The sequence below is a fragment of the Cyprinodon variegatus genome, unplaced genomic scaffold, assembly GCF_000732505.1.
Source record: "Cyprinodon variegatus isolate N-32 unplaced genomic scaffold, C_variegatus-1.0 Scaffold196, whole genome shotgun sequence".
Classification (NCBI taxonomy): domain Eukaryota; kingdom Metazoa; phylum Chordata; class Actinopteri; order Cyprinodontiformes; family Cyprinodontidae; genus Cyprinodon; species Cyprinodon variegatus.
This window is the reverse complement of record NW_015150649.1, coordinates 1115812-1132113: the sequence shown is the minus strand read 5'-3', so window position 1 is coordinate 1132113 and position 16302 is coordinate 1115812. Positions and strand designations below refer to the sequence as shown.

Sequence of the window (16302 nt, the reverse complement as noted above, 5' to 3'; positions counted from 1 at the left end):
GAAGTGTGTCATAGATTGGGGTTTTTCCTCTTCTAAAAATGACATAGCTCATTAAAAAAACAATCAACACCTGTCTTAATTCTATAGAAACTGTTACTGTTTCCATGTTTTCAACTGTTGTCATCGTTTACATCACTGTTGGGGGATTTTAGCCCACTCTTCTTTGCAGAGTTGTCCTAATTTTGCCAGATTGGATGGGATTTAATAAATTATAACCAGACTCTGACAAGGCCAACATAAAACCTTAATTTTGCTTTATTTGAGGTATTTACAGGTGAACTTGCTCATGTTCTAAGGATCTTTGTCCTGCTGATTTTCAGGATTTTGTGTTATTGTACAAAATTCATGGTACCACCAACTATGACAAGTTGACAAAATCCTGAAGAAGCAAAGGATGATCAGTGTTTGACTGTTGATATAAAATATCATGTTAGCTCTCCACCTTCAATGGTAAACATCACCTCAAAAGAAAAGAAATTATTGTCTGTCTATAGAACATTCTCACAAAAGCCTCGGTTATCAGTAATATGTAAAATTGAAGATGGATCTTTGATGTTGGTAGCCAGTCTCTTTCTTACTGTCTGATAATAACATAAGCAGTTGATGAACTCTAGGTGTCTCTTTTGTAGACCAAGCAATCCTTAAAATCTCTCTCTCTTACAGTCTATTAACCTCTACAGTATTAAAAAGGGCTTTCTGGACTAATATACTGTATGTCTGCCTTTGTTTCTAACCTATTTTTAATGATTTCTTGCTTGTTTAGATAAAAGTTATTTTTTGTTGTCAGATTTGACAAGTAAGACAACAATCAGGCCTGGCTTGAAGTTAAACCGCAATAATGGTAACATTTTCCCTCAAAATGTTTCAATAATCATGTTTTTCTCTCTCTAAGTAAAATTATAATTCAAAAACAATTTAGGTATCTTCTGTTCACTCTGGATAAATCTATTTATTATTAAAATGAAATTAAAGATCTTTAAGACAAGAAGACGAATGCAATTTGTAAGTGGACAGACCTTTTCATGGCAATATATTAACCTGGTTTTTTAAACTGCCTGTCTAACCTGCTGAAGAAAAACTCAAACAGATTTACAAACAAACTTACTTTTTTCATTTATTTGTCCCCAATAATAATTTCCTGCCAAAGATGTTTTCATTTTTCGAACATCTGAGCAGAGAGATCGGACTTCTTCCCATGTCAAGTGCAGATGTCCTGATCCGAGCTGGACAGATGGGCCACCAGTAAACACAGCGCTAAGCTCTGTCAGAGGAACTGCGTCAATGCCAGATTTGGGATTTTCCTCTTCTAAAATAGCAAAACTGCCTCATTCAATGTTCACTCAAACACATCTAAATTCAATAGTTTTTCTGTTTCCACATATTTAAATATTGTAGAAAGCTTAGGCTCTAACATAACTGAAAATCCAAAATGTTGAAAGTATTTAGTTATTGAAAAGTGACCAAATAATTGCAGGTGTTTTTTTAGAGTTGCTTTTTTATCTGTTAGTATTAGAATATACAGTGATGATCCTCTGAGCTGCAGACGAATGCACATAATGTGGGAGATTAAAAGCTGCTAAATCCTAAATGAACTAAAAGATAAGTGATGGAGCTAGAGGGAGGGAGAGAGAGAGAGAGATGCAGCAAAGGGGGTCAGGCACTGTGAGTAATATGCCACGCGACTGCCTCACCACATTGACTGAGGCAGTGGTTCGGCCTAGAGAGGGGAAGCGCATGGCTGCTGACACAGATTCAGACCAAAACAAAGGGTCGATTCTCAGCTTATTGAGGATAGTTCTATGTTTAGGGCATACAAACAGATATCAGTCAACAGTGATTGTCACGTTTTGGTTGTGGTTCAGAGGACCCAAATGCAGAGGCAGAGAGGCTGAGGTGATTTCTTGTATTTTTAATGCAAACAATAACAGTGGCAAAATCCAAAAATCCAACTAAAAATGTAACACAAACCAGAACCAGGGAGACATCAGGGGAAAACACGCACAAGGAGCCAGGGAGAGACGAGGTGAGCAGAGAACAGCGACGACAGGACCAGCAACAACAAGGAACCAACAAGGAGTGACTACAGAGGAAGAGTATATGTAGCTGACTGACACAAAAGGCAGGGCTAGCGAGCTGACAAGGAGCAGGTGTGAGGAGACAAAGAGAGAGCAAATGAAAACACAGAAGAGGGCAACAGAGGAATACAACAGAAAAACCTGAGAACTAACATAAATCTAGAAACTACAACAAAATAGGACTTAAACCGATAAAACTAGGAAACATGGAGCAAAGTAAAGCACAACATAACCAAAACCATGACAATTGTAAGCCTACCAATAACTCTGCTGAGACAGTATGTTTCTCATTAATATTAAAGAGAACAATTCAAAAAAAGTACAAAAAATATATTTTTATTTCTCTTTGTACTTCTTAGGAATCTTACAGATCAAACTAAATCAACTGAAAATTATGTGGGGCCACAGATATGTTGATCCATTATATATGGGGTTGCTCTGAGATCTTGTTTAATTAAATACTTCTCTGTACCACTGGATTTCAGTGTGCTAGACACTGCTGATAATTATAACATACTGTTAGAGAGAGATAAAATGTTGCTGAAGTGTCTGGTACTGTGCTAAATACAATATATGGTACATTTAAACCACAAACAATATTTTAATTATTATAAATTTGAACAAATATTGTCAGGTTCCATAAAGATTCATTTTCGAGGCAGTTTAATTTATTAACTCTCTATTTAAGATGGGGGAAATCTACACCCCTTAAATTGTGTACAGTATGCCAACAACAGACAGCTTAGTACGTCTGTGTCCTCGCAAGACCAGAGTACATGTGACACTAAATTTTTTCATACTAATGATGCATGTTTTTTTTTATTTTCTTTTTTTATACCGTTACTTGATTTTTACACAAAGCCATTTCAATTGCCTTGTCTATAAATTGTGTTTCACAAACGGCCTGCTTTACCTTATGAAATGTTTATTTGTGGCATCGGGCACAATAAAATCCACAAAGTGATTAGAAGCATTTGTTTAATTCCTTCTCAAGCAAACAAATCATCATAATGTTCTTAAAAATCATTCACAAAAAGATCTTCTACACACAACTGTATAAATACATTAAAATCATCTGTAAAAACTGAACAAAGGGTCACCCAAAGCCACAGTGTAACATCAGTTCAGATCTATAAACATTAATGACCAACAGCCAATAAACATTTTAATGTTTTGAGTCCTTCAGAAGCCAGATAAAATGGATGCCCATAGAAAGTATAGAGTTTGCAAGTAAGAAAAAAAAATATGTCATGTTATTTATAGAAAAATGTACCCTAGAAAAAAAAATAAAGCACAAAAGACTGGTCCTTCATGTATCTTTATCCGCAACTACCATTACCACAGTCAAGTAAAATACAAAAATAAAAAAAAATATTCTGACATCAAAACTTGCAAATGGATGGAAACCATAAAAAGGACTCCCATTGACTTTCTATACAGCAGATTAAGGCAGAAGATATAAATTCCTTTTTAATGCAAATGTACAATTGTGTAAATGAGTGCATACATTTCTCAGTTCATCTTGAATTAAAAAGTTCAAACTGCTCAATGTTACAATTTGAAAGAAACTTTTTAATTTATTTTTTTGTTGCTTCTCTTCACAATTATTTCCTGATAGGAGAAAATGTGTTTCACATTAAAAAGAAAAGGATTAAAAACAATCAATTTACAATAAAAGGAATTTCTATACAGTCTCTTTCACAGTGTAATCACAACCTAGAAAAAAGCCCTTACAATCTATATATACATGTATATATATGGCGTGGCTTTTTTAGTTTAAGACTAGAACGAAACATTTGTAAAAAGTCATTTAGAGAGCAGAATAATTAGTTTTTTTAAAAAGCATACAAGTTACTTAGAAAAAAAGGACAGACTTAATCATCGCCACAACTTGGAAGTAAAAAGACAGCATTTAGATAAATCACACTTTCATCACTTGACCCCATTAGGCTTCAATTACAGTGCCTCCTGGTGGCTTCTACCAGTTACTGCGATCACAGGGGAGCTTAAACCAAATTTGTACTTATTTTGTTCAAGCTAAACCCCAACATGTGCCGCACCCGAACTGTGGGGTGGAAAAAATAACTGGGAAAGTATGAATTTTCTTTACTATAACAAGACCAAACTCATTTGAAAATGCAAAGTAAGACTGTCTGTACACATAAACGTTTTAAAGAATGTCCTAAAGAAATCAAACGTATCTTTATAGAATATCCATATGACATAACAGCAGATTGTTTAAATAATTATCCTTTCTTTCTAAAAGAGAATCAATGGAATGATTTAATTTAGTTTAATTTACGCCATCCTACACGATTTTCAACAAAATAAGAAATAGTAAGATAACTTTGATTTAAACGAATGGGTTTAGGTATATAAAAAAAAAAACAATCAAGCACGAACTATGAATGAATCCACTGGAATTTCACACCCTTTGCAGCAAACTATATCATAAAGAAAGTATTTATAATGAAGCTTTCTCACAGATGATCTCCCTTTTCCTCAGAGTATACCTTAAAATTTGTTTTCATTTCAGTTAAAAGCATGTATTCAGTCATCGTTGGCATAAATGTTTTACTAATTATCTAATTTTATCGATGCATTTAACCCATTTCTTCTGCATGGTGGAGTTTTCATACCATAAAAGACATAGGAGTACATGGTTGAATCTACAAACATTTATCTCCTGTGGATAGCACTCCACTAATATTTAAACTGGTTGTTTTCCTTTTTCCTGGCACAAAATAGACTTTAAATCCTTGCTTATTCTTTCCAAAATACATTTTGATTCACGTTTGTGATTTTTATCCTGTAAGAACACTTACTAGAAAAGTTCGGCTTATCCAAAACCACCAAGATTTTAACCCATTGCATACTAGTAGGGGTTGAAAATGCATGGCTTTACATTATCAATGGCTGAGAAAGTTGTGAAAAAGAATGAAGCTTCTGCAACAACTTTAACATTTTTAAACTAGGCTGACATTTTAAAGTAAAGAAAAGGTTTATGGTTTAAAAAAAAAGAAAAAAAGCAGATCTGTTTGGCCAAAATAATAAAAATATTTGTATTAAGTTCATTTAAATAGGTGAGACACCAAATTGCCAGCTAGTGGCAGCCTTAGAAAGAGATGTGTTTGATTGCAGATTTTACTAGTGTGCTGTAAAAATTGGATGGTAAAATACAGATAAAAAAAACTCTTTCAACTCAGGTCAACTTCTTGAGAATTGAAAGCAGAACACCGTGCGGTTGATAAAACAGGAATGATTTGATCCATTATAATCATTGATCTCCTAAAATCCTTTCAAACTGAACACTGAATAGATCAAAAAGTGCAACAGTTTTCTGAAAATCCCAATTGAAAATGTCAGACTATGCTGAGAAGGTTATGTTATAAAGGGAACTTAGCAAATTATAAGGAATCAACCATATTTCTATCACATATCCTGTCAGAATTACAAGGGTTAATAGGTTAAAAAAGCAGCTTTCCTCCTGTTTGCTTGGAGACCCATATTCAAATATCATAAGGGGCATATATGAGAATTTGAGTATAATTTTCAAGGAAAAGTAAAATCTTAAAGTCTTAATTTTAGATAATTAAAGCTGCATTTTATAAAATTAGTTCACCTGGACCAATAAAAAAAACAAATCATTAAAGGTTTAAAAATATATAATATCCATACCAATGATGACTCTCTGTTAACTTCTAACTTTATCTGTGAAATAACCAGAAAAATATGTTTAATGTTTTAAAGAGTTTTCAATTTAAAAATAAAGTTCTTTTAAAGACCATTGAAAGTTTTGAGCAACAGAGCTGATCTAAGGTTTCTCTTTCAGCCTATTCAGGGTATGATGGAAGTTTTGCATGTCAGGTTTGCTGTTTGTTAGAGCCAAATTAAATCCTTCTCTACCTTTAGCAAAAGTACATCCCAGTGAGGAGGCAGGAGATCAAAGTAAAACAAAGTGCATCATTTCCTCAACCCAACTCTGATTTTGCAAGACAAGAAAGTTAAATTAAACCTTAAGTTAAACCTGTGTTGACAATTTCACAAACTCGTTTTGGATTTAAAAACAAAGGAGGAACAAAAAACACCAATTAACATGTAGTATTACTAAAAGCCCACCTGATACTCTTCCTCTGGCTGCAGTTTAGCAAATAGTGCAAAATTGGTTGCAATTAACAGTCCATAGGACCACCTTTCACTGCTGTACAACATATATTTGTTCTTTGCCGTCATCTAAATGGTACCTGTCTAAGACAAAACAAAAAAAAAAATGTACCTGGTAATTATTGCCTGTGAAACATTTAATCATTTGCATAAGGTTGGTCCAGACTTGTGTTGTTCCTTCAGGTTTCTTTTCGGACCCTTTTCTTCTGGGAGGGTTTCTGAGGTTCGATGGTCTGCTCAGACTTCTCTGTGAGAGGAGGACAGAAACAAAAGAGGAACATTTAGAGTGGATGTTTTACCCTTTAAAACAGGAATGGATTGAGTAGCTTGTGAATAGTTTATTATTATTATTATAAAAAAAAAAAAAAAAAAAAACTCACTCTGAGAGGATGATATGCTGGTGTTCTGCGAATTCAGAGGCAGTGCAGGACGCTCTGGGGCTTTGGTTACTGCACTTGGAGTCTGCGTATATAAAAAAAAAAAAAAAACAAACAAAAGCAGAACACATTAACAGGTTAAGTAATGAAATAATTAGATCCAAATATCTGATTTAAGAGAGGGCCCCAAGCCGAGTTTCCTACCTGAGCATCAGGCACAGGCTCTTCTTCTGTTTTCTTCTTCTTGTTCCTCTTCTTCTTAGCTTTAGCTGCCCCCTCTGAGGGATTATCAATGTCCTTTTCATCTTCAGATATCTTCTATAAAACAAAAGACAACCATGACGATTTCTTTAAAACACACAATATCAACCTTTAGAGGTTTGGACGGAAGTTACGCATTAATATCTGGAGAAAAAATTAATGTCAGTCATAAAATAAACATCTGTTTAACTAAATTACTAAAATAAAATAACATTCAAATAGAGACAGAAGTTCCCAAAAGCCACGTACTTAGCTTTTATTTTATTTTTATTCCAGTAACAATTATTTTCATTCCCATATGCAAGCCTAATTTGAGCAAACAAGAGCCATTTTATTCTTATTCTTTTGTGTGTCATACGGCCTGCAGAGGGCACTGCTCAAAACCAAATGAAAACATTTGAAAATATCTGTATTTGTTTGGTTACGTCTTTAAATACATAAAACTATTTTCTTTAGTTGGTTTTTCATTTTATATATTAATGCAAGGGTATGCATTTAAAAGAAAACAGAAAACCCCTTAAAAGAATTTGATGTTAGTTCCCCGCTGCTGGTTACTGAACACATTCTGTTCTATGAAACAGAAAATATACACAGACCTAAGACTTATGAGTGACCTCATCATCCCTTATACATGTTTAGCATACACAATAAAAACAGGAGTGTGTTGAAGGGAGTAAAATAGCTAAACAAAACCTTGGGTTGATCCTTCTGCAGGGTTTCTGCTGCCACCAGTATAGGAGGCTCTTCATAGTTTCCCCAGTGCTCTGCTGGGGCATTCCAGTCAGAGGCAGAGTCTACAGCTGCACCCTCTGAAAAACACGCAGCAGAGAAAACATGAAGAACAGCATCCTAATGAAAGAAGGTGCAGTAACTTAGGGGGTTGTGTAGCCACTCACTGAATCCTGACCACTGATCATCAACACTGCTTTGGTTTACCCAGTGCATCTTAGCTGAATTTGAGGCTGGATCTAAGAGAAAAAGTGGGTCAATATTCATCTTGCATGACTCAAAAGCTAGAATGTATTCTAGCTTCTGAAAGGAGGCTCAGCATTACATTTTTTTTTTCAATAGGGCTAATTAGCCAACACTGACCTGTGGAGTTCAGCTGCAGCACAGAAAAGGGCATCGTCTTCATTTTGCCATCCGTGCTGCTCCAAGCTACAGGTGACGACAAGGCATAAATGATATGGTTGGATTGCTAATGTGAGGTACAATAACATTTGCAGAGCAATTATGTCAATATTTAAAGTGAGATAACAAACATTGTACTTGTTTAAATAAAAGCAACCATCTCCATAGTTGCTGCAGATGCAAAATATAATTTTTTTAGCATCTTATTGGAACTAGAAGAGATTTAGGCCCCGTCCACACGAAGCCGAACCCTGGCCTAAACGCACACATTTTTCACCAAACCAGCCTCTCATCCACACGAAGCCGGCGTTTCGGGGGTCTGTAAACAATCTTTTTTTTATTCAGCCTTCAGAGTGGGAAGATTCTGAAACGCCGTTTTCGCGTTTCCATCTAACGGCATTTTTTTATTTTTTTACACGCATGCGTCATAGCGTCGCCTCTAAACATGCATGCACGACACAGTATCACAACAACAATGGCGTCGTACTGTGTTGAATGGTTGCTGCTCATGCTACTCACCCTGCTGTCGGGCTTACAACAGAATCTTCTTCTTCTGGAATATCTCCAGGAAGAACAGAGCAATATTGACGACATAGTTCAGCACCTGAATTTCACTGAACCACGAAAATGGACCCGCAGGGCAACCATGTATAAATATTAGTGCGCATGCCCAACATTTCGTCGCCTATTTTTGCTTTGGCACGACAACGCCACTTACAGGCCTGGCATACATTTTGCAGCGTTTTCATGCATTCGTGTGGACGATCACATTTATTATACGTCTCCGTCTTTACGACAAATGTTCTGGAAAATATTAGCGTTTCGTGTTCGTTTTGACTTCGTGTGGACGGGGCCTTAAAGGGTCATAAAACCTAGCCCATATGTAAAGTATACACTTTTATTTGCACACTTTACCATCACACACCTATAATGAAATTGATTGCAATCAATTGCCTTTAGCATTCCCAAAAGAGCCAAAGGACTTCACTTGTGTTTGATTAATGGTAAGTATAAATAGCTGATCTAGGAAGGCATTAAATATTGTTTAGAGAATCAAAGGATTAAACAATGAAGCAGACAACTCGAGGAGTAAACTGAAGATAACAATATCCTGAACTTTGAACAGCTTACTAAGCATTGCTCAGTCCATTATCTGCAAGCGGAAGAAGTAGGGCACAAACTACTATAACATGTGCGTCCAGCTGAACTTTAGAGTTTGGAAATGAAGCGTATTAACTATAAAACAAGAGGCCTATAAAAATGCCCAATGGAGCTGCAGAGATTCATCGCTCTGGTGGAAGAATTTGATCCCAGATGTATGATTCAATCCCTATTTCAACTAATAAAGTATTTTTGAGTTGATTCATGCAGCACATGTATCCATTTACTATTCAAAAATCCTACTAAGATAAATGAAGGCATGTGAGAGTAACATGGTGGTACCTGGAGGCTCCTGAGCCCAGGGCTTGGGGTCAGTCTGGGGCCGGTATCGTACCGATGCAGATATGGAGCTCCACTTCGCTTCTTCAGCAGATCCACTCTGACCAGTGACCTTCAATGAGCCGTCGGCCCAGGCTCCACCATTGACGGTGGGCTCCCCTTTCCATGTGGAAGACGCTAAAACAGCACACGATGAAAAAGAGGCAAAAGCATAGCTAAAGTCACCTAAAATATCTATGCTATTTCTGTTGAACTTAATGCAGTTTTGTTTGCTGAAAACTAAGCAAAATAGATGTAACATTTATTTGTACATGATGCATAAAATGTATGTGTTTTTTTTAGTAAGATTATCTTCCCAACAGTTGGATACAACATGTCAAAACCCATTAGAAACTAGGTAGAAATACATACAGCTAAATGTCTCAGCTTTGCCTTTACCACTGGATGGGTCTCCCTTTGCGCTTGGTCTTGAATGCTGGTTCTCTGTATAAAACATAAAAATTGAAACAAGGCATTTGTTAAACTTATATCAGGCTGAACCATTATTGGAACAAATGATTAGAACAATTCTTATCTTCAGCAGATGATTACCATTGTTTCCTCTTTTCTTCTTGTTGGTTATTGGGGCTGTGGGGGTTTCCACATGAGGCTTGGAAGCTTCAACACTTCCTGGACTCCCAGAACCCTCTGAACCTTTGTCCTTCCTTCGCTGTTGCCTCTTCTCTCGATTGCTGACTTTAGTCTCCCATACACCTTGAAAGCAAAGAATGGTTATTGAGCTAAAACATTCCTGATATCCAAAGTGTGTTTATTTTCACCATCAGATCCTAAAAAACATATGTAAGAATAGGAACAAAACAATTTACCGTAATTTAGAAATACGTTTAAACTGTGCAATAAAGTTTGAATAAAATTATTTTTACATTTCATTTTCATATGATTGGTCAGCAAAGTGACTCAAATTCATTTTGAAATGTCAAATTTGCACATGAAAATGCATTTACAGAAATATTTAATTTTTTTATTTTAAAGCTGCATTTTGTCATAAACATGTGCATAAAGCTATCTACAGATAATCCAAACCACCATATTTATTTTTTTTATTTCTTTCCAAGGTTGCTCATTTTGTTGGTTAAATCAAATGATGAATAAAATACTGAACATTTGACTTGGATGTAAAAGAATCTAGAAGCAGAAGTGACAAAAATTAACTTTAAAACCGTCCAATCTAAAAATAAAAATGTATTAACAAAAACATTTTTTTCCTTTTAAAGTCACTCCACTTCTGCTGCTGCACGGCATAAACGAATCGGAGGATATTCTTTTGCTGTTTAGAGGCGTAACGCCATACTCTGGCCCAAGGGGACGCTGCATACCTTTCACCACAGACTTCTTTAGGTTTAAGGGTAAATTCTGTGCCATTAGGGTTAGAAGATAACAGACTAAAACAACATGTTTTAGACATGATATAGGAAAGGTCATAAAATAGGTGTGATTCAACGTGTCTCTGTGTTGACTAGGGGTGGGTATTGGAAAAGAAGTCACGATTTGATTCGAATCACGATTCACATGCTACGATGCGATTCTATCATGATGCATCATGATACTTGAAATATTGCGATGCATTGCGATATTTTCACTGAACACTGTAAGAAAAAGATACAGCCCTTACTAGTGGCTGACTGGCTGGGTGTGATCTGGATCGTGTCTTCAATTGATACATAACTGAAAGCAGTTGAATTCATACATAGCTCTATTTATTGAAACGACTTTTGGAGGTGTTGCCATGAAAACAAATACTGAACACAAATATTACTTTTACTGGCCTGGACACACTGACAAAAAGATCTTAGGATTCATCAAATTCATTAAAATAACAAAATAAGGATAATCAGTGCCGTTTACATGGCCTCAGTGGACCTTTAAACCAATAAAACGAAAACATTCAACTGTATATTTCCCCTTTTGCAAAGGGAATTTTCATAGTGTCCTCCATGTTTGACTCGTCGCAGTATCCCACGGCCGGAAATGCTTGTGACACAAAGCAGCTGGCGTCAACACATTCGCAGCGACATCTGCTGGACTGGAAGTTGTATTCCACTTGGTTTGGCTGATGTGCGCCAACCATTCATGTATTTTATTTGTTCATTTTTTTTTTTTTTTTAGTAATCGATTCTTGAAGGCAAGAATCGATGCAGTAGATCACAAAAATTAGAATCGCGATGCATCGATATGACGATTATTTTGCACACCCTTAGTGTTGACCAGATTCTCCAGACAATGAACCAGTTAGATCTACTCCATGAGCTGTGTCTGGAGGGTGGCGGCTTTTAGCAGTACTTTGAGGACCTACAGTCCTGCCTTGGGGGACGAATTATTAGCTGGAACTTTGCCGCAGCCGCCTTTATTCAGCTTTCTACAATGCACCACAACTTGGCACGTGAAAATCTAGATCAGATGACACAGCTTCTTCCATGTAATTAGGTCCAGATTTAACTTTACCATGAAACATGTAATTTTGCTCATCTAGCTTCTTTCATAAGATAGTTAGGTGCATTTCTGTCCTGCTGTTGGGCCTTTTCTGGAGAAAATCATCCTCGTGAAATGATGCTACCACCACCGTGTTTCACCACGTGGGGGATGTGTTCAGGATGTAGTGTTGGTTTTTATGCACTGCATAGAGATGTGAATGTAGGCCAAGCTGTCTATTTTGGTCTTATCTGACCACAGTGCCTCATTTCAAAAGTTAACGGGGTCTGTAACGTGGCTTATGACAAACAGTCACATTGACTTCTTCAGATATTCCTGAGTGTTTCCTATTGAGAAGCTTCCATAAAGCATAAGACAGGGGTATCTGACCTTGGTCTTCAAGATCTACTGTGCTGCAGATTTTAGATGCATCTCTGCTCCAACACAGCTAATTACCTCTTTACATGCCATTAAGCTTGGCAAAAGCCTGGTAACAAGCTGTTCATTTGATTCTGCTGTGTTTGGAGCAGGGGGGAATCTAAAACCTACAGGACAGTAGATATTGAGGACCAAAATGTATAAAGGGTGAATATTTGTATTCCTTTTAGAGATCCTACTGATGTGATGGCCCATAACAATGGGTGGCTGGTTTAGATATTTAAGGTCATCATCCTGGAACTGTTGAAAGCTAACAGAGGGGAAAAAGGAACCATTTTATAGAGGAAGCTGACTGACAGGTTGGGTATTTCACAGCCATTCAGGAGCTTATCTATTCTTGGACATGGGAGGGGCTAATCCCTAAAATGTGGCTCTCATTTGCAACTTAGAGTTGATTTTTTTAAATGTAATCAGAGCTATAACCGCACTCAAATTGTTAAATCTGGAAATGAATATGCTTTTATGAATGGAATTGCTGAACTGTTCGATGTATCTTCTGGTCCTCATTTCTATATTTGTTCCCTAATCTGCTCTACCAAACCCCTGAGACACCGTTTGAAAGAAAGCGTAATTTTCCTTTACCTTCCAAATTATATGCAACTCTGCGTTGGTGTAGCAGATACAGTCACGGTAGGATACTGTGCATTTGTGCAATGTCACAAAATTCTAAAAGGTCTAAGGGGTATTAATATGGCAAAGAACTGGGCAGGACATGTTTTTAAAAACATATTTACCATCATCAGGTTCTTTCCCATCACTTGTGGACAAAAGCTGAACTGGTTTTGCATCACTCTTGGGCTTCTTCCTGTTTTTTTTCAACTGCGCCGGAGCCTGCACCTCATGCACCTGAGATTAAAATAAATAAATAAAACACACAACAACAATGAAAAACAACTTTGATTATTGCCTTCTGCCAATCCATGTTTGATAGTATACCGTTGACTTTAAGTTAAACTTACAGCTTACTTGTTAAAAGAATAACAGTTTCAATTCCTCTGTAATGGGCTCATACCTTCTCAGCTTTTAATGGTGGGGCTGGTTTGGACAAAGTCTCAGTCTCTTTAACTTCCTGTTGAGCAGCAACCAATGGCTGTCCATTGGGTTGAGTCTTCTGCAAAGGAAAGGCAATGAATGAAACACAAGCTATTGTTTGTTTGTATAAAATATCTACACACGTTTTAAAACATTGTGTGACATGATAACTGACAAAGTATATAATAGCATCTCTTCCTCACTGGAGTGACAACAACATAACAGAACCAAGCAAACATTTTTTTCTGAAATAATTTGTTAGACAGAGACTAAATAGCTAAGCAGAAGAATTTAAGTTTAACAACGGCCAGATATGATGGATACATTTTTTGCATTACATCATCTGGAAAATTGAAGCTCTTGCTCTTTCTTCCCAGTCTACAGTGGTCATTATCTATCAAAAGTTATCTAAAGAGCTAAGGCAGGTATGGGAACAAACCAACATATGAACTACTGAAGTCAATGACGTAAATATCGGTGAGTAGAGAAGACATTTGCTTACAGGCCCACGACCTCTTAGGGGCCCCATCACCAACACCTGATAGTCCCCCTACGCAATTGTAGACTAGGACATCTCTTTGCAGATTTAATGGTGCGAAAAATTCCTCTTAAACCTATCTGATACTGGAGTAACTGACCGCACCGGACAGTATTTATACTGCAACACAAGCCAGATTTCAACATGATGGTGAGCCATTTATGACACCAATAGCAAAGCAGACAGTGGTATTTCTAATTACTATGTTAATAACTGTATATAGTTCAGTAGACGGTTGGTAAGAAATAAACTCATAATATGTTTGAAAGCGCAATAAAAATCTTAAAAGAACGATGTATTTGAGTATTTTATTCTTTACACTACGACTTGGAATTATGGGAAACCCAGAGCGTAGATTAAAACCATTACCGTTACGCACAATGTGTTAGCGACGATTGATACCAAAAAGAGGTACTTAAGCGGATTCCAGAAAAGAAAAAGTTGTTATGGAACTGTCGACATATCCTGAACCTTGATCACGTGTTATACTTCACATGGGGCCCACCCAGATAATGTTGCTTATTGTTGTGTCATTATGCCATTGACTGAGGTTAAGACTGTTGAAGAAGTTTTTACATTGGTTTGTGATTAAAAAAAAGGTTTCCAAACTACTCAATGCCCCAGTTTTACTTATGGGAATGAAAACCTAAAGACGATTCCAGGTCGCCATTGCAAAATCAATATCTGCTTATATAAAGTATTTGGTCAACTGTGCATCAAAAATCTGCTTGCCAACAACACATTGGCGACCTGGCACAGACCGTAATTAAGATCCTTAGGCTGATAGTCAACAGGGGGGAAAAAAATAAAAGGTTCATTGCAATTGATACCCAGTTTTCAATACATTGCACTTTAAATAAATTATAATGTTAGATTTTTCCATTGCTGCCTCATCCCTGTCATTCTTTAACTTTAAATAAAATATCTAGGTATAATTGTTTGCATGGGATTAAAAGATATTAATGCAAATAGATCTTTTATTACCTTTTAATACAGTATTTGTTTAGTTTTTTTCCTCCCTAAATTATTCTAAATGTTATGTGTGTAAACACTGGTCTCTATGTATGAAATATGGGATGCTGGTTTATCTTACAAAGCAATGTGTTGCTTTAGGGCACTGATACCCAAAGTTGGGGCCCTTGATCAACCAGTATGGAGTCTTAAGATCCACATCAGAAATTAAACGTAAAACCTACTATTTATGTTAATGCTTTAGGATATGACAGCATAACTTCAAATTAGCAATAGATACTATAGTTATTGATCTTTGTATTATTATTAGACCAGAGTTTATTGATTCAGAAGAAGTGTTTGTATCATGAGTCAACTTTGATACTATTTTGTCTGAAAATGTGTGAACCTCTGCTTGAATAACCTGAACAACACAGATTTATTAATGGAGGCTACTACTTGACGTTACAATGACGTGTCGGTTAGCAACACATAGCTAGTTAGCATCTCTCTGTTCATTTATTTTACTACAGAAAATTTTTGCACAACACAATTGTTAAGTCAATTGCTCTAATATTTGTTTAATATATAGTTTCAAATTTATCTATAAAGTGTAAATTAGTGAGATTCAAGCTAATGCCCGGTTAATTCTACGGGAAGTAAACTAGCATCAAATGTTAGCTTCAAAATATAGCTATGATTAGTTAAAGTAATTAACTTTACCCCACTGGAGAGAGCAGTTTTAGTTAAAAATAGCAACAAAAAATAAAATAAAAATCATATTGACGAGTTTAAATCTGTCAGCGCAGCAGCTCATTCATACTTTCTTACCTTGTCACCGGTTTTCTTTTTGTTCCTCTTCTTCTGCTCCTCCGGTTTGACACTTTTATTGTTCAGGCTGGTTGTCTTCGTCTCCTCGCCGCCTTGGCTGACCTGGTAGGCTCGCTTCTTGCTGACCAGCAGCCCTCCTCCTCCGCCGCAGCAGACGGCGGCCCAGGAAGCCCCCAGCAGCAGCAACAGACCCACAGCAGCTGTGGACAGGATGAGCCAGCTCGGGTAAAGCTCTGGTTTCAGACCCAAATCCACTCCGAACTGGGCCCGAACGAAGCCTTGTCCGGACGACACCAGCTCCCTTAAACGACTGGAGAGAAGCTCGGCTTTTTCCAGCGCTAAACCCCGAAAGTCCCCAGCCATATTTAACAGAATGGATTCAAACTAACCACTAGCTGTTAGCTTTCATTTTTACCCAGCATCCGTATCGGAGGAGTGGCTAATCTAACCTGACAGCAGGAAATCAAAACTCCACTCAGAACATTTAAACATACCGTCCAGCAGGGTTTAATGTCCTCCAGGAAAATACACACCGAAAACACAGCTTGGTTATTTAGGAAACCCTAAATCGAAAAAAAAAAAAAAAAAAAAAAAA

General features: G+C 36.7%; 1 protein-coding gene across 3 annotated transcripts; it reads right to left on the bottom strand.

The window, feature by feature from the left end:
- Positions 1 to 2970: 2970 nt before the first annotated feature.
- Positions 2971 to 16202, bottom strand: LOC107087845 (protein LYRIC-like). 3 transcript variants are annotated; one of them, XM_015379635.1, is made up of 12 exons: positions 15708 to 16202; positions 13368 to 13466; positions 13090 to 13201; positions 10040 to 10201; positions 9887 to 9931; positions 9452 to 9625; positions 7970 to 8035; positions 7774 to 7845; positions 7571 to 7686; positions 6821 to 6934; positions 6620 to 6701; positions 2971 to 6486 (listed from the first exon to the last, which is right to left on the bottom strand). In XM_015379635.1, exons 1-12 carry the CDS (start codon positions 16068 to 16070, stop codon positions 6419 to 6421), a joined length of 1473 nt encoding a protein of 490 aa, XP_015235121.1. In that variant the 5' UTR covers positions 16071 to 16202; the 3' UTR covers positions 2971 to 6418. The 3 variants fall into 3 exon arrangements, with proteins under 3 accessions (XP_015235121.1, XP_015235120.1, XP_015235119.1); XM_015379634.1 differs by having other exon boundaries at positions 2979 to 6486; positions 6821 to 6931; positions 9860 to 9931; positions 15708 to 16200; XM_015379633.1 differs by having other exon boundaries at positions 2987 to 6486; positions 9860 to 9931; positions 15708 to 16200.
- Between the last annotated feature and the right edge of the window lie 100 nt (positions 16203 to 16302).